General features: G+C 37.6%; 4 protein-coding genes across 6 annotated transcripts; 3 read left to right on the forward strand and 1 right to left on the reverse strand.

Annotated features, from left to right (window-relative positions):
• Positions 1 to 2,173: 2,173 nt before the first annotated feature.
• LOC137735287 (uncharacterized) lies at positions 2,174 to 5,708 on the reverse strand. 2 transcript variants are annotated; one of them, XM_068474700.2, is made up of 6 exons: positions 5,292 to 5,708; positions 3,844 to 4,332; positions 3,523 to 3,744; positions 3,360 to 3,432; positions 3,002 to 3,103; positions 2,174 to 2,509 (listed from the first exon to the last, which is right to left on the reverse strand). In XM_068474700.2, the coding sequence occupies exons 1-6, from the start codon at positions 5,406 to 5,408 to the stop codon at positions 2,298 to 2,300; spliced, it is 1,215 nt and encodes a 404-aa protein (XP_068330801.2). In that variant the 5' UTR covers positions 5,409 to 5,708; the 3' UTR covers positions 2,174 to 2,297. The 2 variants fall into 2 exon arrangements, with proteins under 2 accessions (XP_068330801.2, XP_088552915.1); XM_088696789.1 differs by having other exon boundaries at positions 3,002 to 3,106; positions 5,292 to 5,580.
• Positions 5,709 to 5,938: 230 nt separating this feature from the next.
• Positions 5,939 to 20,566, forward strand: LOC137733723 (uncharacterized protein At3g06530). Its single transcript, XM_068472888.2, has 39 exons — positions 5,939 to 6,578; positions 6,813 to 7,026; positions 7,113 to 7,208; positions 7,290 to 7,407; positions 7,505 to 7,678; positions 7,947 to 8,117; positions 8,429 to 8,484; positions 8,579 to 8,668; positions 8,757 to 8,905; positions 9,143 to 9,225; positions 9,312 to 9,440; positions 9,561 to 9,635; positions 10,131 to 10,299; positions 10,408 to 10,547; positions 10,661 to 10,756; positions 10,999 to 11,179; positions 11,463 to 11,560; positions 11,653 to 11,802; positions 11,956 to 12,112; positions 12,260 to 12,393; positions 12,597 to 12,678; positions 12,757 to 12,919; positions 13,192 to 13,267; positions 13,397 to 13,558; positions 13,659 to 13,724; positions 13,819 to 13,923; positions 14,285 to 14,374; positions 14,645 to 14,847; positions 14,945 to 15,155; positions 15,273 to 15,455; positions 15,577 to 15,672; positions 15,763 to 15,830; positions 15,911 to 16,259; positions 16,465 to 16,680; positions 17,242 to 17,916; positions 18,022 to 18,425; positions 18,821 to 19,061; positions 19,524 to 19,694; positions 19,932 to 20,566. Exons 1-39 carry the CDS (start codon positions 6,410 to 6,412, stop codon positions 20,160 to 20,162), a joined length of 6,441 nt encoding a protein of 2,146 aa, XP_068328989.2. The 5' UTR covers positions 5,939 to 6,409; the 3' UTR covers positions 20,163 to 20,566.
• Positions 20,567 to 20,975: 409 nt separating this feature from the next.
• On the forward strand, positions 20,976 to 24,343 carry LOC137735195 (uncharacterized). Of its 2 annotated transcripts, none has more exons than XM_088696790.1 (8): positions 20,976 to 21,448; positions 21,659 to 21,842; positions 22,070 to 22,283; positions 22,651 to 22,817; positions 23,486 to 23,610; positions 23,750 to 23,810; positions 23,916 to 23,964; positions 24,075 to 24,343. In XM_088696790.1, the coding sequence occupies exons 2-8, from the start codon at positions 21,669 to 21,671 to the stop codon at positions 24,152 to 24,154; spliced, it is 870 nt and encodes a 289-aa protein (XP_088552916.1). In that variant the 5' UTR covers positions 20,976 to 21,448; positions 21,659 to 21,668; the 3' UTR covers positions 24,155 to 24,343. The 2 variants fall into 2 exon arrangements, with proteins under 2 accessions (XP_088552916.1, XP_068330697.2); XM_068474596.2 differs by having other exon boundaries at positions 21,316 to 21,448; positions 21,569 to 21,842.
• A 659-nt stretch (positions 24,344 to 25,002) lies between these two features.
• LOC137735595 (acid phosphatase 1) lies at positions 25,003 to 27,648 on the forward strand. The gene is made up of 3 exons (XM_068475025.2): positions 25,003 to 25,779; positions 26,203 to 26,412; positions 27,242 to 27,648. The coding sequence occupies exons 1-3, from the start codon at positions 25,367 to 25,369 to the stop codon at positions 27,417 to 27,419; spliced, it is 801 nt and encodes a 266-aa protein (XP_068331126.2). The 5' UTR covers positions 25,003 to 25,366; the 3' UTR covers positions 27,420 to 27,648.
• The last annotated feature ends 220 nt before the right edge of the window (positions 27,649 to 27,868 follow it).

Here is a 27,868-nt window from a genome sequence, read left to right on the forward strand (position 1 = left end):
ATAGAGTCGTGACCCCAAAAAATGCGTAGTTAAAAGTCGAACTCATATTGGGAGTTTCAAATCTTTGCTTGCTTTCCACTTTTATAAAAAAATATATATATATTAAGAATTATTACTATTGTTAAAGGAAATAATCTTCATATATCCACGATTTTATTTAAGAAAAATTAATGAAAAATGCTTGAAAATTTTGAGTTTTAATCAAAATAACAAAAATGTGTTGTAAGTAAGTGGTACCATGAGTGATTTGACAAAAAACAAAATAGTACCAGAAGTAACTTTTTAGAAGAAAAATATCATTTTCGTTAAAAATGAACAGTACTGTAAGTGTTTCGTTAAAACTTCTTTTTATTTACTTTCTAGACAATTAAATAAAGTAAAACATAAAAGTAAATAACATGTACATAAGTCATTTTCTTTGTTGAATCTCAATTTTCTACAAGTTGAAGTTGACTCTCCCTTCCCCCACTCCTAGCATGTGCAAATCAGAAACAAGCATGACTCAAACATTTTTTGCTTTGTGGATGGTAGAGAAATATCGGTACGACTTTTTGTTTATGATAGCTCTTATACTATACATGTTATGATCAGAATTGCTGTCGGTGGAATTAGAACATCAAAAATTATACACTTACATAAATATGTTTTACGAATAACATGGTCGGACATTCTTAATGTGTTTTTTTTTTTTGGATAAACAAAGACAGGGAAGGGAGCTAGGTTAGCTAGGCTGACATGGCAATAGTTTTGACCTTGCTTGAAAGTTGAAACTACAATTTGGTCCACTAGCATTGGATTTTCAGATCCCAAATTTTTGTGTAAAACTTGGTATTTCAAAGTTCTGCACTTATCCTCCTCCTCCTCCAACTAACCAGGAAAATGACATGCAACATCAGTTGTTCACCATTAGAATTATTGGAGTAAATTGCGATTTGACTTTCTGAATTATTATATTAGTTGAAGTTGTCCTGTTGAATTATTTTTGTAGTAAATTAATTTGATGAACTATTTTAAATTACCCAATTAACTCTTTATCGTCAGATTCAGCGAAATTTCCTTCTTTGCAGTCAAATACTGCCAAGTGACTAGCACGTGATTCTCACTTGATGATAAAGTGGATGAAGCTCATCGAATTCGGCAATGAAGGGTTAATTAACTGATTCAAATAGTTTAAGGGGTTGTTTACAAAAAAGAAGAGGAGAGAAATGCTAACGATACTCTTAAATTTGGACTTTTAATTCCCGTGCCAACATTATAAAACGTTGTGCTAAAAACATGAGTTGGCTCCTGTATAGTAAGGAGAATTCAGGTTGTGTGGCTTTCTCTTATATGGGTATATTTTTTTCTGACTTGACTCAGCTTGACCTACTTGACTTAGTAGTTAGAGTATCTCTTTCATATGATGAGAGTCATTGGTTCAAAACAAATAGTAGTTCATAAAGACTTAGAGAGAGAGAGTTCTACTTTTGAGAGAGTTTCCTTAACATTTCTCAAAATATAGTTCAGAGGTAAATCTGAATTGAAATAATAGTTGATAAAGTCAAACGGTAAACAATAGTTTACTCAATCATTAATCAATGATCATCCAAATGCCTTGGCACCACGTGTATGGACTTATCTTATATATGATGCGATCCGTTGTAGCATGCCCTACCACCCAAGACGATTGCATTCATGTCAAGCCAACATAATTTTCAATACTGTCCATTTTCATAATGACGGGTAAATGTTATTATTAGCTAGGCAAAAATAAATTCCTCACCTAAAAAAAAAAAGAAAAAAAGAAGAAGATAAATTTAACTATAATCGGAACGTTATTGTCGTAATATTCTAAACTAATTGATCGTTGTCATGTGTAAAAAGTTGAAACACGTAGCAATATTGTAGTAATTTGGATTGGGCTACAAACAATGCCACTGTGACAGACTGACAGTACGTAAACTCTACAAAATTCATATTTTAAGATTCATCATATGGGTTTAGCAAGTCAAAGTCAAGTCAATTTCATATGCGCACTAACGATAATTAGGATGCACTTGTGTTAGTATCCCAAACCTATTGAACATCGTTAAATGAAAAGGTTAAAATACAAGGCAACGTTTGATTGATTTAGCACACTGTCATTGTGACGTCCAATGGGTACTAGTACTAATCCTCTGAAAGGAAAAACAAATACGAGGGAAGGGGCACCAATTTAATCACACTGTTGGATGTTCCAACTGGAACAAATGGAACATCCCAATGCTACATTAACACAGTACACAGGGGGAGCAAGGTAAACTGCTTAATTGTACATTCTACAAATTTTTACACATGTACATATGAGAACTTCCAGTGCAAACAACAAGACGAGTGCACGTAGGATCCCAAACTGCTGCACGAATAGGATCCTTCTGCACCAAGATAGCAGCGAGTTCAAGATGGCGTATGTCCCATATCCAGAGAATGCTTGGCATGCTATCATTGCGGGTACAGATATATTGGCTATTGTTGCTCCATGACATTAGACCTGCAGCAAAACCTCATAGCTTTAACCATATGTCATACAATGAAATCCGGAACAATTTTGAGGCACCACCTAAGGATACTAAGACCATTACTCAAACAAAATCCCTCACCAATACGTGGAAAGTGCATTATACAGTGTACCAAACCCCGTTCATCGATGGAAGAAATTTGCTACCTATAAGGCTGATAGTACCCCCCACATCAAGATCATCTATCCTCCAACCGGTTAAAATAATTCAATGGATAAAAAATATCGTTACACGAAGTCAATGAATAAAGGCAGCTGACACCGCTACCAAGGGATTCTGTCACATCTGATGGCCTCAGTTGAGGACATTTAACGTTATCTGATCGCTAGGTCGTCTAAGTGCATCTTCTCTTATCTAATGTAAAGTGGCTAGAACATAAACCAGTTTGATTGTCTTCATATTTGACTGTTTACAAACTTTGTATTCATTTGCATCAGACAGTACAAGAGGGAGCAAGGGCTTACCAATTCCCTGTTTGGGGTTAGGCTTCTCTACAGGAGGCTTCTGAAAAGGCAAATTGATGGGCATTTCTGTAACTTCGTATCTGACTCTGATGTGTCCTTCATCTACTTGAAATGAAACAAAAATCACGGAGGGAAAAGAAAAGGGGATCAAATCAAATAAGTCTTGCATATTAACAGAAGGATCCGTGATTCCCTGGGTAATTTATCTATCATGAAAAAGACAGGCCACTGTGCTACACTCAAGAAGAATGTAGAAGGCTAGTGCATGCAGACAAATAGTACAGCACATTATTTGCGTACTCTGATCACCTTTTATAAGTTAAAAAGAACCGTACCAACATGGCAACATCGTGCTTACCATTATTGCCTTCTGCAAAATCATCACTTATACTTAGCTCAGACATATCAAGTAGCAGTGGCTCATCTACTTCCTGGCATTTAGACATTAAGGGGGTGAGAAATCTTCCAATAAACTAAAAGAACATGATATCTGCCTATCTCAAATATTAACAAGCAATAACCTTAAACACGGCAGCACAGCAGGGAGCACGGACAGTAGATAGATGCATAAATTCAGCAAAAGTCTTCCAAGTCAAGTGATTCAAAACCCGCAACATCTGGTCATAACTACCCACTGCTAGAAATTGGCCACATGGAGACCATGAAACACTTTTTACGCCCAATGCACTTTCGTATGCTTGATACTTATATAGGCACCTCCCATCTGGCGAGTATATTAGAACCTGTATCAAACCACACCATGAGCTTTTACAAACTAAACCATGATATAACTACTGCAAATCTTTGTGCCTTAACAAAGACAAAAGAAATGAAGTTCTAACCTTATATTCTAGAGGCGAATCCCATATCACAATTGCACTGTCATCTGGTGACCATTCAATATCGGCCAAGTCCAATGTGTCCACAGCAAATACACCCATTATTTCCCATGTATGACAGGATAGAAGATTAATATAGTCCTTGCAATCACGCCTTGTGCAAATTGCAGCAAATTGCCCATCTTTGGTAAAAGAAACTCCCTTGGAAGGATGCTTTGGCCATTGCACATGCACACATGCTGTGTTTAACAGCGACCAAACTGTTAACCGCAGTTGGAAGTCTGATGTGGTAAGTATGTGACGGCTATCTGGGCTCCACCTAGCATAGGCAATACCGGCAGGACCTTCATCTATCTTGCATGTCCATTCAGGTTGGGCCAGCGACCATGCTTGTATCATTGGTCTTTTATATAGACCACAAAGAATGTATTCAGAATCAAGCGCCCATTCGATATAGCTTATCTTATCCAAACATGAAAACAACTGCACAACCTGCATTAGAAATGACATATAATTATATATCAGACAACTTACTTTCTAGATAAACGAAATGGAGTTCAGCAATTCAAATTTGAAGTCAGATATAAATTGTTGCAAAACATCACTGGATGTGAAGAGTGCAGAAACCTGTTTCAACCATTTTTTGCTACTGCTTGTGTTCAAACCCTTGAAGGTAAAACTTTGCCTCCACAAAGCCCAAAACCTTATAACTGCTTATGAACCCTACCGTACAATTTTTCCCATGGTAAAAGAGTAAACAGATCAGAATGGAGCATTACTCTATGGATTAGTTTACCTCAAATTACGGTTGAAATCTTCGGTCTATATAAACTCTCTATGTGTAAGAAACATGGAGATCAATATCCTCAGATTTTCAAATATTTACTTGTAGAGAGCCTGAAGGAAAACATGGCTCATGAACTCATTCAAGTTTCAAGTTTTTCTCTGACAAAACAATATTTCATGATTTCCACTATCGCTGTTGCACAAGCTCCTAAACACTACTTTAAGATCATTCAAATTTCATGAATACAATGCGGTCCAACATTTGCTTTGAATCGCATGGCGAAAAACACATACTGAGACTGTTGTGATCCCTGATCAGATCATCGGCATTGAATTAAGTTCTGCTATAAATGAAGAACAAAATCTAACTTCTATTCAAATTTCTCAGCAATCAAACAGATTACATCATACTGAAGCTACAACACTACATCTTGTTAGTCAACAGCTAAATGCAACGGCTGAGATCTACAGAAATTTAACTATGTAAATGTACCCAATCGGGCCAGCTCAATTGCGCACCATATGGTTGATTTTGTAAATGCAGAGAGATAAAAAATGAACGAATTAGGCCATATGGAACTTCATTTTCCTGGCATTTTCTCGGCAACCAAACAGAGCAGGAAATAAATTTACTAAATTCAAAAAGCAAAATGATAATAGAAAACCTTAAAGGAAAGAGTGTCGCGAATGACAAGGCGGTAGTCGACGGCGACGGCAATGTAGCGAGCATTAGGCGAGAAGCAACAAGGACCGGTCTGCTTGTAAGCCTCTGTAAACTCCATTCACATTCAGATCAAAATTTCCGGAGCACAGCACTCCCTGCTACCTTATATCTCAATTGTAGGCTTTCATACAAGCTACGAAATGAAGTACTGCGGTGGTCACTTGGCGGCGGCGGCGGTGGCGGTGGTTGCTGTTGCTGGAGATTTTTTGGTGGAGTGGGTTGAGATCTGCGAATGTTGGGGGATTTTGGTTTGAATTTCGAACGACCGATGAGAGATGGGCCGAGACTAAAATCAGTCGGCCCAAAGTGGTATTTTAATTTTTTTGCGGGCTTTGGCGCTTGGCCAGCCCTTTGTTTTGGGCAGGAAACTACTGTCAAGGGTAAATCAGACCAGCGAGCGATCGGTTCGGCTCGACACCTATTTTCAGTAATAAATCGATTAGCCGGTTTAGTAAAAGTTAGGTGTCGAGCTAATACGAACATTCGCTCGGAGTGATCTGATTTACCATTGACACCTAATTCGAATTAAACTTGCTAATCAATTTTATTATTAAAAATAAAAAATAGAACTTTCATAAATGCTTAGGTGACAAATTGAAATTAGAAGCACATAATTTTTCAGTATGCTGAAAAATTGTTCGAGAAGTGCATCAGACCGCGTTTCAAGTACACTGAAAAATTTCTTCATGGCCGGAGATGCGAGGATGGGGCGGCAATCCAATGCCACGTCAGAGGGAGGGGAAGTCCGGCGGTTTTTCTTAAAGGGGCAGAATGGGAAGCTCAACGTTAATTGGGTAGGAAGAGCATAAATAGCGGGTGCAAATATAAACACCGTTTTCTCAGTTCCTGCAAGTGAACGCATTGACCGCCACCATCACCCGCAAACTTTAAAAAGAACAAAAACCCTAAACCCTCCAGAGGCGCCTCTGAGAGTCAGTCACCGTCCCCAAACCAAAACCCTAAAACCTCTGGAGCCGTGCGAATATTCCATACAGAACTCCATTGACTAAGTATTCATCAGCTTCTAGAGAGAGAAAGAAAGGAGAGAGCGAGAGAGACATGGCGACCTCGATTGCTGCTCAGCTAGAAGCCATAAAATCCGTGATACAAGCCGACACGGAGCCGTCGGGGTCCAGCAAGAAGCCGTTCACCCGCCCTTCCATTCTCTTCGACGCCAAAGAGGCCGCCGATATCGATGTCCACACCATTTTCTCCATAGCACTCCAAGGTCACTCTTCTTTATTTATTTATTTTTTGCTGTTTGTTTCTCGAGAAAATATAAGAGGGAAAATCGCTGATGCTCGCTATTGAAGTGAGCTAGTAATGTCTATAAATTGGCCTGTTAGTGTGCGTTTTGGATTCAATTTTTGTAGGAGTCAAGGCAAGCAACTTAATTTAGAGTTCAGTTTCTATTTTTTCCGCTAAATTAGTTCTTAAAATTGAATTATGTCTCTATTTTCAGGTCTGGAGGTCCTTGTAAGCGTCGACGAGCGATTTAGAATCTATAAGAATGACTTGTTCAGCCAAAAAAGCAAAGATTTGGATAGAGAGTTGATGGGCATTGAGGACAATAATCGGATTAATGCTTCGATTAGTTCATACTTACGGTTACTCTCAGGACACTTTGAGCTGTCATCATCAATCAAGACACTTGAGTACTTGATACGCAGATACAAGTAGGTGTTCATGTCAATTGTCTTTATTTCCTTTTTCAAATAATTTATGGGAAATTATCATCTCATGTTGTATCTGGGAATTTCAGGATTCATGTCTACAACTTTGAGGAATTAATTTTGTGTGGTTTGCCATACCATGACACCCACATTTTTGTTCGAATAGTTCAGTTGATTAACTTGAGGTTTGTAAGTTATAATTCTTCTACATTGTTCGTCATTTGCTGAAGTTAACAGAATTGACTTGATATTTCATTGTGATTCAGAAATAGTAAATGGAAATTTCTGGACGGCGTAAAAGCTTCTGGTGCACCACCACCTAGAAACGTTATAGTCCAGCAATGTATCCGTGATAAGGGGGTTTTGGAGATTTTATGCAACTATGTGAGTGTTTGCAACTCTAATTGGTTGTTTGATTACTTTATTGTCATGATTCTTTATTATAAAAAAAGGAGTTTTCTTAATGACTGTTATCCTACAGGCATCCCCATCAAAGAAGTATCGCCCTTCAAGGACCGTGATAAAATTTTGCATGGCAGTTGTTATCGAGGTTTTGGGTTCTGCTACATCTGTTGACAGTGATGTTGTGAAGAGAATCCTACCGCTCGTTGCTTCTGGACTTGAGTCAGGCACAAAAGGACATCCAGAAAATAAGGTGGGGCTCCACAAATTTTCATTTTGGAGATTTTAGCAGCTCCTGAAACCATTGTGCATTTGTTAAAACTGTACCAAAAATAGAAGAAGATTATAGTATGCTTTCTAGACACATACAATGAATAGGAAAGCACAAAATATTGAAGGATGGGCTGAACTTGGATTACTTTGCCACGTTAACATGTTCCGTTCGTCTTGCTCTGGGCTGCCTCTGTGATTTTTGTTTTCTTTTTCAGCTATGATGTTTAAATTATAAATTCATTTTGTAGGCTGGAGCCCTGATGATTGTTGGTTTGCTAGCAAGTAAAGTTACATTATCTCCCAAGCTTGTGAAGAGTTTGATCAGGTCAATTGCTGAAATTGCTCGAGAGGAGGCAAAAGAGTCGGCTGATCTTCAGTTGTTTCGCTTATCACTTATGACTTTGATCAACCTTGTTCAGGTACTGCTTTGTTCTGATATGCAGTAGATTGTAGCATTATTCCTGAATTTTACTGTGTCATTTCTCCTTGAATACTGGCTGACGTCTTTATAATAGATCATCTTTTTAGTTGGGTTGTGGTCATTGTCCCTTAATCCAGTGATCTTCCTATAACCCTCTTTCTTAATTGTTTTAAAGAAAATGAAAATCCTTCAGTTAAGAGTCGTTTTATAAGAGTTACTGAATTTCGCGATTAGTAATATGGTTTTCTGCTTGTATGTATATATTTTCTTAAATTTCTTGTACTTATATGTTTCCATGAATTTTTTCAGTTGCAAGCTGTGGATATGTTCCCAATCAAGACTTTGGAGATTTTTATGGACATTAGGTAGTTCTTGGTTCCAATAAACTTCCATAAAGTTTAATACTTTCTGCAATTAGTTTCATGTTCTCTAAGTTTATTTTCTACTTTAATTTTGAAGGGATATCGCTGGAATACTTTTGGGACTGTTTAACGAGTTCAATATTGATAGATTCATTTTGGTGCTTTTGGATTCTCTGGTTGATTACAGGTTAGAATCCAGTTTTAATTTTCACTTATTCTTGTAGACATTTCAATTCTCCTTCCTGTTTCATTCAACTTTGATCATTTATTTGCAGTTCGTCTAATGAATCATGTCAGCTTGCTTTGATCTCGGTATTAGAGACAATTCCTTCCAAGAGTTTTGTTCAACATGTAGTTGCTAAGGTCTTATCATCCTGCTTGCAAAATTCACAGAAAATAACAAATTCAACATCATCAATATCAGGTATTTTTGTTTTAAGTTTTTTATTTTTATTTTTAAAATTTTTATTCATGTTATATCTTTACAGGCATTCTTGTTCTGCTCTCTTTTTGAAGTTATTGTTTAATGTGCCCATTCTTATGACTTCACTTGCTTTTCTTGTCATATGATTATGGAGCTGTTGTGTAAACATTCTTTTGCGCAAACTATTTCTAACTGTTTCCTATGCATTTCTCATCATAATTTTTGGTTGCCTTCTAGGAAGCTGGGTGAAGAAAATCTTAATTGTTCTTAGCAAGAAATATCCATCTGAACTACAGGGAGCGGTTCAGAAATTTCTTGATGTATGTTTCCGACCTTCGCTCTCTCTATACCCATGCATGCTTTCTTTGTTCTTGTTCAGGGTATTCTGATTTGACTTCTTGGACAGGAAAAGAATGTGCAAACTAAGAAAGGGGGCTCAGTATATGAAACTTTGGGTAAAATGTTGGATGGTAACTTGGACACGTCGCTGGCTTTTTCGGAATCAAAAATTTGGTTTGGGTTGCATCATCCAAAGGTATTCTTGGTATCATCACGTTTCTATTTCTATGTATGAATGTGTATGCTGTCAAGAAGTTGTGGAAGCAATATCCTGATGTAAGCTTGTGCTATTGTGTATTTTTGTAATGTGGCCTAGGCTGATGTTCGTCGCCGTGTACTGTCTGCATTGGGCACATCAGTTGTCCTGGAAGCCAAGGCTACTAATCCACAGGTAGCTTTGTGGTTGCAAAATCTGAAGAAGATATTGTTCAATTTTACTAATGCTGCATCAACCAAGTTGCAAATGTATCCAAATTTAATGTTTTGTTAGTTTTTCTTGATGGAGATGCTATTTGCAATTTCCCAATGCTTGTGATTTCTGGGTTATTGTTTTCACATAACTAAGGTCTTTTGGTAGTTTTGAAGTAGTTTTTATTACGTAATTAAATTTATTTAATTTTGTCGTTTTGTTTAGTATTTTTTTGGTATAATATAAATCTGGTTGGATTTGCTTTCTAATTAATGGGCACGTTTTCCTTTTCTCTTTTCGTGGTTGATATAATTAAAGTGTTCAACACTTAAAACTGGAAGTGTTTGTGTGCAAGAAGAGAGGGGGAGGTGCTGGGGGAGGGGGTGTTTGATATTCATGCATATGCATAAGCATTCTGTTTCTTTCAGTGTCAAATCGTCCTGGCTTAGTTCATGATTTTATTTTTCTGTGTGCCAGAGTTTTGTAACCATCCAAGATGCCATATTGCGACAGCTTCATGATGATGATCTTACTATTGTGCGGGCGGCTCTGTCTGTAGAGAAATTGTCCACTATAATAAATTCTTCCAATCTTGTTGAAGCACTGGATAATGTTCTTAAAAGATGTTTTAGTATTCTGATATCAAGTGAGTAACTATTAATTGAATGCTTTCCCTCCATATTTTATTCTCTCATGTTGAGTTTCCCTTACACTGGCATGCACATGTCTAATTTTCAATCTTTTTTTCTTGCAGGTTCGTTGGAGAACACCAGTCTAGCATGTGATGTTGCTGTTTTGTGCCTGAATAACGCTAGCTCTGATATCCATGATAATGTTGACCGTTGCAATATACTTGCTGCCATGATATTTCCTCTACTCCTTGTTCTGCCTAAGGTTGTTTCCTTTTTGTCTAAGACATCAAATTTAATATACCATTCTCCATTTCTCCAGTTCTTGCACCGACAAGTTGAAATTTTATTAAAAGATTCATGTTTCACCGTGTACAGACACAAAGGTTAAATTTGAAAGCTTTGGAATTAGCTAAGGAGGTAAAATGGCCACTTTTTGAGAATCTTGCTGGCGCAGCTTCCAGTACAGCAATTGTAAGTCATCTCGTTGTTAGCTCCACCATGCTTGCTCTCTTCAATTCTTTTCTTCAATTTACCATGAGTTGGGTAAAATGTTAAATAAGCTTTTAGAAAGCTGTGTGCTTGTGTATGGAGTGTAGTCTCTATTTCTATTTTGATTACTTTGTTTTTATTTTTGAGTTATGCATGGTTATCTGGTAGTGGTAAGTGTAATTCATGTGAAATGAGTAACTCTGAAGTTGTAAACCTGAATATAGGCATCACAACCAGGAAGACTGTCCTCAATTAACATGGACACCATTACTGGTCTGGCCAGCAAGTTCTTGTTGCACCCTGAAGAATTTATGCCATGGCTTATTAATAGTGCTAATGCCTTCGAGCCGTCAAGGACACTTTTTTTCTTGGTGATGATGCAGACACTTGTTATTCAGAAGAACGGTAAGTTCTCTTTTTCCATTCTATATCAGGAATCAATCAATCAATTGCTCTCTTGCGGTGGACTTTTGAACCCTTTTTCTGTGTTTTCACTTGTAAATATATGTATTGCCTATTGAATTCTGAAATGACTTCTCCCTACTTTTTGTACTTCTATTCTTTTAGCATAATTGCTGGTTTGTGTATCTTCTATATCAATGTCTGTCCCTGTTGTTCTTGTCTTCCTCTCTCCTTTCTGTTTTGGCACTTAAAGAAATTGATTCTAGTTTTGTTCTTTATGCGTCAGAATCTGCTGAAACTTTGGCCCTTTTCGAAATTGGGTTTCCTGCACTAAAGACCGAATGGGAAGCATTTGAGTCTGTAGGTGATAGCTCTATAGAGGAGGTATGAGAAAAACTCTCTAGAGCTAGCCTGAAATTTCAACTTCCAAATCTTACATTGATGCTGATGGGCTTTGTTGTTCCATATTTTTGTAGTTCGATACAGAGTTGCTAAATTGGGATTGCAGAACGTTCCTTAATAAGCTTGATTCCAATTTGAAATCATTAAATGCAAATATTCTCCTATGCCTAGTTTGGAAGTTAATGAAGGCATTTTTGTCCGTGATGCCTGCAAATGTCTCCGTGGTAAGTGATTCCTTATGTGGTCTGCTTCTTGAGACTAGTACGTTAAGTGGTCATGGATACCTCTTGTAAAACAATGGACATGGGGATCACATCTGTATCTATTTGTGTTGTTATCTCTACTAAATGTGATATATGTTTTTTTAATTATTGCAGGATGATGATAAGAAGTGGGTTAGCTGGCTTAGGGACTTGTTTGTCTTTTTTTCAGTTTCTAAATTTAAGAAAGTTTTCAAAGAACACCGCCATTACCTTGTCACAAAGTGCAAGGTCTCTGCTGTTTGCTTCTTGCCCAAGTTTTTCACAGAAGAAGGTGAATTGCTCCCTTTCGATATATCTTCTGTGACTTTCTTTTGCTTTCCTTCTTTTGGAGCTTTTGATTCTTTGGCATTATTGTTACTCTGTATTTCTTTGCTCAAGGATCATCTTGAATTGACATATTGTGTGATTCACTTTACAGATGTTCCAGTTGCGGTCCAAGTTGAGAGTCTTAATTGTTTTACATATCTCTGTCGTCAACCAGAAGTTAGATTGCCAATCCAACTTCTTGCGGAATTTCCATCTGTTCTTGTTCCATTGGATAGTTATAATCAGGTACCTCGGCGGTCTTTTCTCTTTTCTTATTGTATTTTCCCTTGGCTGACTAGATGAAACTATGTGGAGTAAAACGGTTAATTGGTTAGCTGTTTACTTCCCTGTCAAGTGTTTTTATTATGTTCTGCATTTCATTATGCTATAAGCACAGGCAGTTAACTTCGTTTGCTGGGATTTATTCTCGGTTTGTGCCCTTCTTCCAGGATATAAGAAATGCTGCCATGAGCTGTATTGAGGGGTTACTCACACTTTGGGCTCATGTTGACTCTTCGAGCAAGAAAAATGGTATTACTTGGAATAAATACTTTTTACCCTTTCCCATTTTGTTTTTATAAGTGCCTAACAGCGCTTGTAAAATGCCAGGAAACCATGCAACTTGGATACATTTTCTTGGTAAGCTTTTGGACTTGGTGGTTCAGCAAAAAAGACTCATCTTATCAGACAAAAACTTTCTTCCTTCCCTTTTGGCCTCTTCGCTCAGCCCATGCTACGAGAGCTTCATGTCACCAAAGAATATTGAGCTAAGGTGATATAGTGTTGTTATTTTTGCCTTTGTTTAACCACCATGCTCAGCATCACTATTTCATCTTACACATTCATCTAGGATGAGCCTTGGTTTGTTGCTTCTAACTTGGCTGTTGAAGAAATTTGTCTTCAATTAATTTCTTCCACGGTTGCATTTCTTATGAAAATGTTCGCTTTGTTATGTTGGTGATGCGGTTAATATGGTCTAAAGTTCATTGTCGAGCATGATAATAATACATTTTATTGTTAACTTTAACACGGAATTTTTTGTAGGGTTGATCAATCTACAAGAGAGAAGATTCTTGCTTTCATTTTAAATTCCGCCCTGAAACTGCCTGATTATGCAAAGGTTGTTTTTGATCTGCTGTTACCTTCCAAATCCTGCTCTTCTTCTAAATGCTTTTTGTTATTATTACTATTGTTTTTCAAAATTACCATCAGCTACATAGGAATTAACGGAGTTGATTGTTTCTGTCAGCTTTCAATTTTATCTTTGCTTAAAGGAATGGGCAATGCCATTTTACATGATAGAGAGATGAAGTCATTTTTATCACTGCTTTTGAAGAGACACAGTCAAGATTGTGTCTCCAGCCGTAGTTTGTCAAAAACTGAAGTTCAGATACTATGCCATCTACTGGAGGTAAGTCAATGATGTTCTCAAAGTTTTGTTTGACTTTATGCACACATACTTCATCTTACTTTTACTCTGTAATGAGAAACTTGGCTTCTTCCTATTCTAGAGTTGTGCTATGCCTTCTTCATCAGATAAGCATGTTTCAGAGGATCATTTGTTGGAGGCTTTGAAGGTGAGAAACTATCAACTAGATTGTTGTGCATCCTGGTCATCAATGTTAAATCCTTTAACCTTACATGTGTTGACATTACTTTTTGCTATTCTAGTTGGATGGTTTGGCTCCAGAAGACCCTGCTGTTATACAACCTTGTCTAACTGTTCTGCAGAAGCTTAACGGTCAAATATACAGTGGGCTAGAGACAGAAAAACAGGTTAACTTTTCTGTTTTTTAAGAATTATGCATGTATGATGTATGTTGCTTGGGCAACATCAATGAGCTCTTTTGATAATTTGTTAATGTGTTTATTTATATTCAAAAGTATGAATTTGAAGTAAAGATTCGTCCGTAGGTCACTAACAAGGGTAAATTACAAACATGTGACACCTATGTTAGTTCTCATCGTTTTTCCCTGAATTCCCTTATCTCCAGACGTAGCCACTGAACATTGACATCCTGTGAATTGTTAAACTGTTCTTATTTGTCACTTCACTGAAGCGTAGAGATTTGTCCATAAATTGGAGATAGCAAATCCAGATAGGCTAAATTTCTCATCATTTTTTTGTATTGTGCAGGACCTTCTGTTTCGAAGACTTCTTTCTTTATTTCGGAATGCTAATGGTGATATTCAAAACGAAACTAGAGCGGCGCTGCTGCGGTTAAATGTTTGTTCTTCCTTCTCTGCCTCTATCTCCTTTTTTCTTTTTCTTTTTTGGGTTAATTTTGTGCTATTTGGTTTTGCTTTGCTTCATATGTTGTCAGACTAGCTAGTTTTGCCTGAAAAATGTGATGCTAGTGATAACTAATATATTTTTTGAACATTCAGCAAGTCTGTGATTGAGATTGGGTACTTTTTCTTGGAGTTGATTTATGTTTAGTTCATTGAACCATTGTGCATAGCATACAGCTTATTTGCATACGTTTGGATGTATCAGATTACCTGCTCTACTATCATTCGGACACTTGATTACATAGTTAAAGACAGAACTGGTACAGTGCATGGAAAGAAGAAAATGAAATTAGTAGGTCATCCGAAGTCCAGCCAGTCCCATGATTTGTCATGTAATGGAGAAAATGCGCTCTCTCTCCTTGGATCCCTCCTTGAAGTTTTGCTATTTAAGAAAGACATAGAGAACAGGTTGGTACTTTCTTATGCTACCACTGTTTTTAACAAACTAGAAAGTGAGGCTTTGATACCTTTTTTAGACTAATTGCTTTCAATTTGTTTGTTGTAGGGATTCTCTTTTGGGGTCACTATTTAAACTTCTTTCCAAAACATTTTCTGATGAGTGGGTACACGGTGTTCTTGACCAGGATGAAAAGTGTATTCAAGTCCCTTCTAGCAATTCTGACTCTTTGTCAAGCACAATAAGTTCCATACAACAGACATTGCTGATAATCCTAGAAGATATTTGTTCTTCTCTAACACATTCAGTTTCATTGGGGGTATGCTGCGATATTTGGAATTTGAATTTGTTTTTTAGAGATGCTGACCGTACCATATTTTTATAGAGTTTAGTAGTTTGCATTTCTTTAATTTTGTATCCTTTAATTTTGTGGCAGGATGACATATTACATGAGATTGATGTCAAAATGTTGGTTGAATGCGCCCATTCTGCAAAAGATGGAGTTACTCGCAACCATGTATTTTCACTGATTTCCTCTATCACAAAGATTATTCCGGAAAAAGTTTTGGAGCATATACTGGATATTTTTACTGTTATTGGTGAAGCAGCAGTCACACAGGTTTGTTGATATACTTTACTGTTTTTAACTAGCTAATGTTGTGCCTTGCACTGTCAACTTCTGGCCTGAGTTCTACTCTCTCACTGTGTAGAATAGTCATGGTTTATATTTTATTGTGTAGATTGACAGCCATTCACAGCGTGTGTTTGAGGATCTTATATCTACAGTTGTTCCATGCTGGTTATCTGGGTCAGGCAACAATGACAAATTGCTCCAGGTAATTTTTTACTGTTTTCAATGGTGAAGCTAGCAACTTGCAATGGGGGTTAATGTTTGTAACCATGTTGTGATTTCATTGGCTCTTCAGATTTTTATCAATGTATTGCCTGAAGTTGCCGAGCATAGAAGGCTATCAATTATTGTATACCTACTGAGGTACTGTTGGTTTAAACATTATTGAAATTCATCTTATTTTACCTTTTTAGGTTCTGCTTATGTTGTATGTTCATATGCAGGACCTTGGGAGAGGCAAATAGTTTGGCTTCATTACTTGTCCTTCTCTTCTGTTCATTGGTTACACGAAAAGGATTATTTTGCTTTGAGAGCATGCATACTTCAGATAGCTCCACAGCTTCATTACAGAGAGAGTGGGAATATTCTCTGGGTCTTCAAATATGTGAGCAATATTCATGCATGATATGGCTTCCCCCTTTGGTTTTGATGCTTAAACAAATAGGAGCTGGTATTCAGTCTCAAGAACTGTTTATCGAATTGTTAATTGCTATGCGATTCACCTTAAACAAATTGCAAGATCCAGAATTTGCCTTCAAGCTTGCATCAAGGGAAGATTCAGAAAAAATTCAGGTACTGATTTTTCACAAAAAAGAGTTCAATATAAGAAGAATGTTAATTTACATAGGCTAATTAATAATGATGAGATCTGTTGAATTGATCAACAAATATCTTCCTTATTGTTATTAATATTTTTTTCCTTAGAAATTAGTTGATATCTATGTTTTGGTATGTCCTTCGTTAAGGTTGAGTGACTGTTTTCTACTAAAATATGCAGGCTACGCTGGAAGAGCTCATGGAGCAGGTTGTCTCTATCCAGCAACTTGTGGATGCAACAAGGAAGAAAAGGAGTATCCATGTTTCTGTTAGGAAAGAGTTGAAGGAGTGCATGCATGCTGTATTAAGGACTATTACAGTGGTCATGATGCCCCAGACACACTTCAGTGGTATCACTAAGTTGCTTGGCCATACAGATAAAAATGTGGCAAAGAAGGTACTTATTGTATTCTACTTCTAGGACTTATAAATGTCTATAAGCATGCATACGTATTTATGTGTATCTGTATATGTATTTGAAAACCTGAGTAGGATTTGGAGGCTGCTAAGTATCAATTACTGTAATATGCCATAGTTCAATTTAACTGAAGTGTGAGATATCATTCACAACTGAGTTAAACACCAATTTGTGTGATTGGATATTTGAGCACTTCTTGTTTCTGCTTTAAGTTAGGTTGACAAAATTGGAAATTTGTAAAAAATGATTTGGCCTGAAAGTGTAAAAAGTAAAAGACTAAATCATAGTGCAAGAACTGGATACTTGATAATGATTTTTGTAGCAAGAAAACCTTGAAACAACTGGCTGAAAAGCAGATACTCATGACCCTGTCCTGCACCCAATGTGTAATCATCTCATGTTATAGTTAGCAGTCGAATAGTGGTTCCTTGGTCTATTAATATTTTCTTTGCTTACAAGTGCCTTGTAATATCAATTATTCAATTTGCATTATGATAGGGAGTATTTTTTTTTTTCACATTAAGTTCAATTTTTGGGCAGGCACTTGGACTCTTGTGTGAAACAGTTAGGGAGCATGACATGGTCCGACCAAAGCAAAAACATAAATCCATTTCCAGCGATCGGTGGCAGCATCTGGACGAGAATTCTCTTGAATCGTTTCACAGTATGTGTTTGAAAATTGTTCAGTTAGTTGATGATTCATCAGATGATGTGGAAGTCTCCTTGAAGGTGGCAGCGGCTTTGGCTCTAGAAGTTCTGGCCCATAGGTTTTCTTCTAATCATTCCATCTTCATTGAGTGTCTACCATATGTAACAAAAAATATCAGTATGCACGACTTGGCAGTGTCCTCTTGCTGCCTTCAAGCAACTGGTGCTTTGATTAATGTACTCGGGCACAGGGCACTATCTGAGCTTCCTCACATAATGGAAAACTTGATTAGGATTTCTCGCAAAATATTTTTATCTTCAGATATGAAAACCATATCTGGTGTGGGTGGCACGGATATTGCGTTACAAATACCAAAGGAATCTCTTATTTTATCTATTCTAGTCACTTTGGAAGCTGTTGTAGTTAAGCTAGGAGGTTTCTTGAACCCCTATCTTGAAGAAATTACAAGAATTATGGTGCTTGATCTTGATTATGCGTCAGGGTCTGATCCGAAACTGAAAATGAAAGCTGACTCAGTTCGAAGGCTCATCACTGAGAATATCCCTGTAAGCATCTGAACAATGTTTTTATTGTATTATTGCTTATAGGAAAATGGGTTTTCCCCTTATTATGTCATCTCACGTAATATCAATTCCGGTTATCTTATCCAGGTTCGACTTGCCCTACCGCCCTTGCTGAAAATATACTCTAGTACGGTTGAGTCTGGTGATTCGAGCTTAGCAGTTTATTTTGGAATGCTGGAAAACATGATTGGTAGAATGGATAGATCATCTGTTAGTGGTTACCATGCTAAGATTTTTGACCTCTGCTTGCTTGCTCTTGATCTACGTCGCCAACATCCTACATCTGTTCAGAAAATTGATGATGTAGAGAAGATTGTGTTCAATGCAATGATTGCTCTCACTATGAAACTCACTGAGAGCTTGTTCAAGCCTCTTTTCATTAGGAGTATTGATTGGGCAGAGTCAGATGTGGAAGATATTGCAAGTATGGGAAATATACCTAGGGCTATATCTTTCCATGGTCTGGTAAATAAACTTGCTGAGAACCATCGGTGAGTCAGTTCTTCCTGTCTGTCCTTACAGTTACCAGAAGTTACTTGTAGTGATTTGATTGCCCTTCTGTGTTTTGTGTGTGTGTCTGGTGCCTGTCTGTGAATTTGGTTTACAATTGGGGCCCTTGATTTCAGAGATTGGGTTGAATATGTGATGCTTGACTGCGACAAATAATAGTTATTTCTTCACATTAAACTTTGTGCGTTCTTGTGGGTAAAAAATGGTATTAAATGGATTCAGCTGGTCTCTGATGATCTAACTTGCTGCATCTTAGGATTGATCATTGCATCACCTTTTTTTAAGTCTTATTTTGTTTGATTTCCTTATTCAGGGACTGATAATTCAAGTGAATTCATAATTTATTTTATGTTAATTTCATTATTTTAAACTGCAGATCTCTTTTTGTTCCTTACTTCAAATACTTGGTGGAGGGTTGTGTGCGTTACCTTACTGTTGCTGGAGATGTGAATACTTCTGGTTCAACACGAAAAAAGAAGGCTAAAATTCAGGAAGGGAAGGACAACAGTATATTGCTTGGCAACTGGCATCTCAGGGCTTTGGTGTTATCGTCTTTACACAAGTGTTTTCTCTATGATACTGGAAGCCTGAAGTTTTTGGACTCTTCAAATTTTCAGGTCAGTCCATCTTTTATTTTCAAATATTGTATCCAGGGATATTTCTTTGTTTATATTGGATGCCGTTGAGCCCTACAAGTCAGGAGAGACAAGAGGGGGAAAAAGGGAGATTTTAATGGAGGGAACCTGTAATTAAAGATATTTTTTTTCGAAATTATTTCTCAAAATTAAAGATATTCAGTTGGTCACGACGTGAAGAATTTTAAAGGGATGGAGGGAACCTTTTTATGTTTCTTCAGCGATGATGTTGTCTATATAAACTTTGTATGTGTTCTTGGTCTTCTACCTTGTGAAAAAATTTCATCTGAGTTGTTGGAACCAACCTTCTATATTTTCTTTAGCCTCTTCTCGACCGTGGAATGAAAGATAGGTTCTTGAAGACACATTGCCTTTTAGAATTTGGAAGATTCATTATGTTATGCCATTATTTCTGTTATTTATTAAAGCTGCTTGAATTTGCAGGTTCTACTGAAACCCATTGTTTCACAGCTCGTCGCTGAACCACCATCGTCTCTAGAAGAGCATCCAGACATACCATCCGTGGAGGAAGTTGATAATTTATTGGTGGTTTGTATTGGTCAAATGGCTGTGACTGCAGGAAGTGACCTTTTATGGAAGCCCTTGAATTATGAGGTGATTTTCCTTTTCATGAAATTTTACGCTTATGTACACAAATCTCTACTTTGTTCTTGTCTTTGTCACAGTCCAGATTCATATGAAGAAGTTGGACTTTACATAGGTTTCTTAAAATAGCCGAACACGTGGTTTTTCCAGCCTTTTCTTCGATCCTCTCTCTTTTAGTTCAAAGATTAAGCTTCTCTTCCTGCATGTTTGTCTTTGTGTTCTTACACTTTTATGTTATGAATCCAGGTGCTGATGCAGACACGCAGTGACAAGGTACGGACCCGAATTTTGGGCCTGAGAATTGTTAAGTATCTATTGGAGCATCTGAGAGAAGAATATCTGGTATTCCTGCCCGAGACCATTCCGATCTTGGGAGAACTGCTCGAGGATGTGGAGCTCCCTGTTAAATCTCTTGCGCAGTCGATTCTCAAGGATATGGAGACCATGAGTGGTGAAAGCCTCAGAGAGTACCTGTGAATGCAATTCATACGCTGACGTTGGCCGAGCTTTTCTGTATCCCAGTGGTCGTTTTGCTCTGTTTATGACGGCAACGCAGGCTCCCTCGTCTTAGGGATTGGTTTATGTGTGGTCCTAGCGGAACTGCAAAAATTTTGATCGTTTGGTTTACGGAATGGTTCGGACAGCGCCCGAAATGTTTACCTTCGTTTCATAAGAGGGTGGTGTTGTGTACACAGACGCAGCCCCTAAGTTGGGCGTTTAAATTTTGTAGTTTTATTTGCATATAGTTTTCAAAGTTCGTATTTGCTCCTTTGCAATTCTCTTCGCAACCACAACAACGAAGCTATATCCACTAAGTGGAATTCTGAACTTGGTTTTGCACCAACTCTTTCATTAGCTTCAAGTACCACGTCTTTCTTGAAGTCTTTTTCCAAGTCTTTGTAGGTCTTTCTCCTCATTTTTGTAGTCAGCATCTGGTCATTTACGAGTAAGAAAAACAAGATAATACATGGCTTTGACAGAACATGTGGTATTAAAGCCCAGAACGGTAATTGAAATTCATAACAGTCCATAGTTTATAATAAATAAAAAAGAAAAACTAACGAAAAGTTTGAATAAAACTTTAGTTTTAATGAAAAATGACATAAAAGTGTAGTGAATAGTACCGGGAAGGGTAAAAATATGATTTTTAGTTAAAAGTGAATAGTACCGAGAGTATTTTATTAAAACTTCATAAAAGAAATGACCAAATGAATGTTCTTTGTACAACTCTCATTTAATATTACGGTTTATATTACTCTATTTATAAGTGAGATGACTCCTATGAACAACGATACCAAATTATTATGACATATTCATTGTGTGCTTTACTGCCTTAGTCCAATTCTCCCACTGCTCTAAACTTTGTAGGGTTCTGTCGGTAGGGTAGGGGGTGTTAAATTATTGATTTTAACGTGTCAGTAAACGCAAAGGAAGTTAGTATATAAAGACATCGTGGGTGTACTATTGGAGTTTGGAAATATAGAGACCATGTTCGGCCCATTGGGCTTATTCGATGGAATCCGATACAGGCCTTCAACAACATAAGCCCTTTCTAATTACTAGAGCAAAAAAGGGGAAAGAGAACTCGGGGTTTGCCGGACTTCCACGCCTACGCAGTCGCTGCCGTTAGTTTTTTTACTACGCGCGCTCCTCCTTCCCGATCCGTTTCTCATTCGCGCACTCCTCTGTAGGGTTTTGGAATCACAAGGCTCTCAAGCATTTCCATCAACTGCAACTCAAAACCTTTGGAATTCCAATCTAAGGTACCTGCACATTTCCTTGTCAACTGATTTTCAATACTGATTTGTGTTTGTTTTCTGTTTGGTTGCCGAGAAAATAAATGAAAGCGGGAAAATATTGATCCTGGATTTCTGGTTGTTTAGGTTGATTAATGTGTTTAATATGAATATCTGTACGGTGTTGTTGTGCCCTGTACTTGTTTGAAGAAATGTCTCTGTGAATGCTTTGAATAGGGAGCTCGAGATGCTGCCGAGATGGAGCAGAGCTGTTGCTCAGCTCTCGAGGCTGGGTACGCAGCAGAACCTGAATCTCAGAAACGAATTCTATGTTGTTTCGCGCCAAACCTATGCCAGGGCTGCTGCAGTTGCTCCCGATACGGCTTTTACTGTGGAAAAACCTCTACCTGCCGAGCCAGTGGTACGATTTGAAGCTACCCTTTTGGTTTTAGTAATCAAGCATTTAAGTAATTATTGGTTGTAATTTGAATCGGGTTTGCTGGTTTTCTTGTTAATGGGCATAGAGTATCCTGAAATTAAATCATTAAATGGCGTACCTGTTTTCTTGTGACCGTGTTTCTGTGGTTATGTGTGCATATGTTTATTGTTTTGTTCATTGTTGAGACTTTGCGTAACAACGTTGGACAGGTAAATTTGGACAAATTGTTTTGGTCTAAGCCCTCCTCATTGGCTTTGGCCCCGGACTCCCCATTGAGAATTGATGAGCCACAATATGGGAGCTTTAAGCGTGCGATTCTTAGGATGTTGCTGTTTTATAGCAAACAAAGCAAGTCTATTCGAGGGGCGAATGTCGTGTATAAGCGAATTGTTTCACAAGTTGATAAGCCGGGCATCTATGAAGGTCATTTTTTCATCTCAATTTATTTTCTCCCAGTCGTTTATGATTACATGGGGTGGGGGAATTTTCCCATGAGCATAAGGTTGAGGGGGGAATGGGCTGTCTTTTGTGGAAACATTTCTATGTAGCCAAAAAAGGATGTATTGGGTTTTCTGCGTTTGTGCAGTAACACCTCCACATCATTTAATGTAAAAGAATCAACCATTTTATCTTAATACATTTCCAAATTATTCTCACCTTCTGTAGGAGATGATAATTTTTCTATTTTTTTGGCCCAGGAAACTGTCTATATGTGTTAAGAAATTTTACTTGAAATAACATCAGTTACATAGCTTTGTGTAGGAACTAAACTTTTCCCCTAAATATGCAGTATTCAATTTGGAGAAAACCTTTAAGACAACGTTCTCTCTACTTGTACTTCATATGTGGCTTTGCTTACGCCGGTTGAAAGAAGAGGGAAAGGATGGGGTTGAATTCGGGCAACACATATATGAGATTTACAATCATGATGTGGAACTTAGGGTGTCTAAGGCTGGGGTATGTTCCCTTATGTTAAACTTAAATATTCTGCTTTGAACTTAATACGACACTTTAGTTGGCTTTTATGAGGTTATTTCTAGATACCCTCAAGTGTAGTTCATCTGTCTTTGAAAAGAACTCAATAAGCTGTTGATAATAACCTTTCTTTATGTATTATGGCTCAATGACCATAGGTTTGAATTATTGTGCTTTTGGCATAAGAAGTTATGAGAACATGCTTGCTATACCATATGTGTTTATCATTTTTAGGGTGTCCTACCATTAAGCCTGAGGTTGCTTACACTTTATATGACTTGAAGAACTTCTTCTCAGTTATGAAATTGGTCTGTCGACACTTGAGGTGCAGATAATGTTATTTGTTTATTTATCTCTTAGAATCTGCAGGTTCTTTTTCAAGCACATGAATACCAAAAATAGATGCTTTGTTTGGCCTGCTCAATTCTCAAATACATACATGTATAAATAGCTATATCTAAGACTGTTTAACATCTTTGACGTTACACACTTGTGCTTCTATGCACATTTTCCAAATACTTGGTTCAGTCAACATACTAGGAGGCTAATAATATTTGAGACTTCAGCATTAGGTTCATTGGTGCAGTATATTAGAGCATAGGATTTACCGTTAAGCATGCTGTTTGATTAATTTACCCTTGAAATCTTAGGTCAACTTACTACTGACTAGATGGATGAAGGATTTGGAGAAGATATTCTATGGAAATATTGTTGCTTATGATGCTGCCGTGCTTCCAGAGGCTAAACTTGATGATCTGCAAAATGTGATATGGAGGTAAATCTTTACCAAGCTCGGTCCATTGTTCACCCACCTTTAATAATATATACATCATCAGCCCTCCCTAGCCCCAACATAAAAATTGTCATACATTTAATCATGGGATACGTATTAACCTTCTGCACCGATGTTGCAGGAATGTCTTTTCTGACGATGGTTCATCGCAACCAACTGGAGATGCATCACGAGCAGTCCAGGCATGTTCTCTTCCTTGACTGGCAAACTTTCAACGGCTTTTAGCATTAACTAATAACTCTCTTATATGATGCATAGAGTTACAATGAAAGTTAGTGTACATGCAGGCTATGGCAAGATATATTCGCCGGGAACTTTCTTGCCTGTCCTTAACAGGTATCCCTTGTTTGTTCTTTGTGTTTCCTGTTCCGCATTCGGTTCTGTTGAGATTGCACAAGAACTCTCCATCTCTTCGCGAGATATAACGTTGTAATTTGGATGTGCAGACAAGGAAGCTATGTTTTCTGGTAATTTCATGTTTACTCCGCTGAAGGGCGAGAAACCGAAATCGGAGGCATCCAAGTGAGAACCCAGCTACTCACTTTCAAGTTCCCGTCGTTTGGAAGAAAACTTCACTCGAATCGTAGACTTGTAAAAGACGATCAAAATAAAATATTTGTGCAATTATCAAAATTAACTTTAATTTTGTTTTTATTGTTACTTTTATATTTTTTATTCTTGAAACCGTGATTCAATAAGATGGAGATTACAAGTTCGTTTGTAAGTGCTTTTAAAATGATTGAAAGAATTTGGTGAAAATATTTTTGAAACAAATTCTTAGTAAAAACGCAAGTGAATCTTGAAAACCCCACTTCAAGTGTTTTTGGAATTCAAAAACATTCTCTAAATGCTTTTTCAATCATTTTAAAAGCATTTTCAAGCGAGTTCTACAGAGGGAGAGGCTATGGCGTTTTTGCTCTAGTTTGTCAAACACGTGAGAACCAATTTTTCTGGTTTTCCAATCAGGATTATGTAGTGTTACTACACAATAGCGGTAATCTAGGTACACCAAAAAAATTCTTGTGATAAACAGCACAATTAAGCTACGAAATGTCAAGAAACACCTTTTGCATTTTATGTAATAAGTAGGGTAAAAGCGACATTACCCTTTAGCCTTATAAAAACATTGACCCGAAGGTCTGTTTTTGGGTTTGGGCTTTTCCTTCATAATCACACAGACTTCGGAGCCTGATTATTAATGGGCTTAGAGGCCTGATTATTAATGGGCTTGGGGCCTGATTATTAATGGGCTTACTCTTATATTAAATGTCAAAATTTGCCCCCTGCTACTAATTGGCTGGGTCCCACATTTCCCAGAATATGTGAGCATCTCTCTTCCCTTCATATATTCTATATGCTTACGTGCTACGTCTCAGGGCTCTTCCGTCAACCTCTGTAAAAAACCCAACTTTCAAATCTTCTTGTTTCAGTTCCTCTCTCTCTCCTCTTTCTCTCTCTATATTGACTTCACTCGCACGCCACCCCCTCCAAGTTGTCCTCTTTAAACCTAAACCTCAGAGGTTACTGTTCCATTAGGGGTTTCTCCTTCGCGCACCAAAGAAACACGTTTTCCTTTTCTTTCAGATTTCATTTTCCTTTTCTTTCAGATTTCGCTTTCCCCACATTCCCTCCACCGATTTTCAGATATACCCACAAAATCTTCTTCAATCTTCTCCAATACCCAGAATTTGATTTCTTCAAATTCACCCAAATTCGCAGTCTTTCTCCTCCGACCACCATGAAGTGTTTGAAAATTTTCCTTCTTTTTTCCCTGCTTTCCGTCGCGTTTTCTCACGAGACCTTCGACTCCCACCTCCTGCCGCGGCCGTTGATCCTTGAATACCAAGAAAACACCGAGACCCAGTCCAGGGAATTGGAGGATGAGATCAGATTACACTGCGCCAGCTGGAGATTTTCTGTGGAAGCAAACAATGTCAATCCCTGGAAAACAATCCCGGAGGAGTGTGCGGAGTATGTCAAGGATTACTTGACGGGTCGGGCTTATGGGTTCGATCTCGAAAGGGTGTCTAAGGAGGCTGGGGTTTACGCCAGGAGTGTTGAGTTGAATGGTGATGGAAAGGATGTGTGGATTTTCGACATTGATGACACGCTGCTCTCTAATCTTCCCTATTATGCTGACCATGGTTACGGGTATGATTCTTCAACTTCCTTTGAGAATTTAAATTTTGTTTGGATTATTGGATAGTGTAGCAAATTATTGAATTTTGATTGCTTGGAACTTAATAATAGTAGAATTTCAATGAAACGGACCCTTCTAGTTAGCTAAGTGAATTAGTTGAATGAGAATTTTTGTCATGAAAATTTGTATCAAGAGTTGCAGACGGCGGTTTTATAGCCGAGTATTTGAAAGAAAATTGGAATGTAGGAACTTGTAACGCAGATACTATCTAGAAATCTATCAACTGGAAAGGTTTATGTTGTTTGAAAAGTATAACCAGAATCCTGTTTTCTAAATTTCATTGAATTTTATCATCATTTGTTGGTTTGAGTTCTTTTGTTTTTTGATGACAATATATTTATGTGCTGATGTGGATATTGTGTGTAATTTTGTAGCTTGGAGGTTTTTGATAATGTGGAGTTTGATAAGTGGGTTGAGAAGGCCATGGCGCCTGCCATAAAGTCCAGCTTGAAACTCTATGAAGAGGTCTTGAGTTTGGGCTTTAAGGTTTTCTTGCTCACGGGGCGCACCGAAGGGAAAAGGAAGGTTACTGTTGAGAATCTGAACAATGCAGGGTTCCGAGATTGGCATAAGCTGATTTTGAGGTGAGTGCGAATGTCGCTTATGAATTGATATGGAACTGAATTGTTTTACTGCATTGCCTGACTAGTATAAGTATCCATATATCTAGTGCATTTGACTGTCTTAGCATGACTAATCGTTGTAAATTTTGAAGAAAAGTTAGATTACCTGTCTAGTTGCTGTAACTTTCCTGCATAATTACTTGCTTAGAATTAGAAATAATTGAAATGGAAGAATGTTATTTCAATCAGATGAATATATGATTTGGTTTTTAGTTATGTCCTGCGCATATGCATATACATTAGTCACGAATCGATATTAAGGACACACCTCCCCTACAGGCCTAAGGTGTTACCTAGATGAAACAATGGCTTTAATGATTTTGATTTTTGTTTGATAATTAGACCCAGTGGCTTTGTTAGGGGTGGTTGGTGCACCGTTTTGATGATTTCATCCTGCTTTCCGGTTAAATGTTTGGTTCTCTTTTTGTAAATCTGTAAAATATCATCGCATCATGTGCTTTTCATCTCAGTGTTATTTGACGATTATGTCTGAATAAACTAAGGATGGAAGTTAAAATGTAAAGCTTTGAGTTGGGCATACAAGCTCATCATTCGCCAATTTTTTTTATGATCCCCGTTTTGACATTGATTCTTATTGTCTCCTCTCTTCTCTTTGTTCTCGAAATCATTTGAACATAGAGCGTAAACTCGAGGCTTTCATTTTAAGACAATGCTCGTTATATACGCTACCATAAAGCTTTTGACTTTAGGTGATTGTGCTTTAGGTCCTTGTACCAGCTTAGTAATGATCATCTGAAATTCTGAATCCTATGTTTTTCATACTGTGCAGGTCCGCTGATGACCGCGAGAAACTGGCGACGATTTACAAGTCCGAGAAGAGGAGTGAGATGGAAAAGGAGGGATATAGAATACTTGGGAATTCCGGGGACCAGTGGAGTGATTTACTGGGTACCTCAGTCTCCCTCCGCTCGTTCAAGCTTCCGAATCCTATGTATTATATTCCATGATAGGGTAGGCATCATTCGTTTCAAAACTATCGAACCGATTTATGCAAATGAAGCTGTCGTATAATTGTTGTGCAGCTTGTACCGATTTAATTCATGATGCCACACACACACACATAAAACAGTGAGTTGTTCATATCAAACTGCATCATATATATTGGAATCCCATTTCAGAGAGAAAATTGTAATGGAGCTCTTTGGCTGCTTTGAATTGTAACGGACCACTTGTGTGTTATTAATTTATATGTTTGGGAGATAATTGGAGCAATGGTCCCTGAATTTTAGTCCGATTGGAGCTTCGTTCCTGAACTAAAGGTTTGTGAGTCTTGGTTCCTGAACTTGTTAAAATGTGGAGCACTGATCCTTTTTGGCTAACTCTGTTAGAACTTCTATCTATTTTTTGTCCTTTCAAAACCCTTTAATTTGGGTCGGTCTTGTGGAGTTAGTCAAAA

This window comes from Pyrus communis, chromosome 7 (genome assembly GCF_041283825.1).
Source record: "Pyrus communis isolate YQ-2024b chromosome 7, ASM4128382v1, whole genome shotgun sequence".
Taxonomy (NCBI): domain Eukaryota; kingdom Viridiplantae; phylum Streptophyta; class Magnoliopsida; order Rosales; family Rosaceae; genus Pyrus; species Pyrus communis.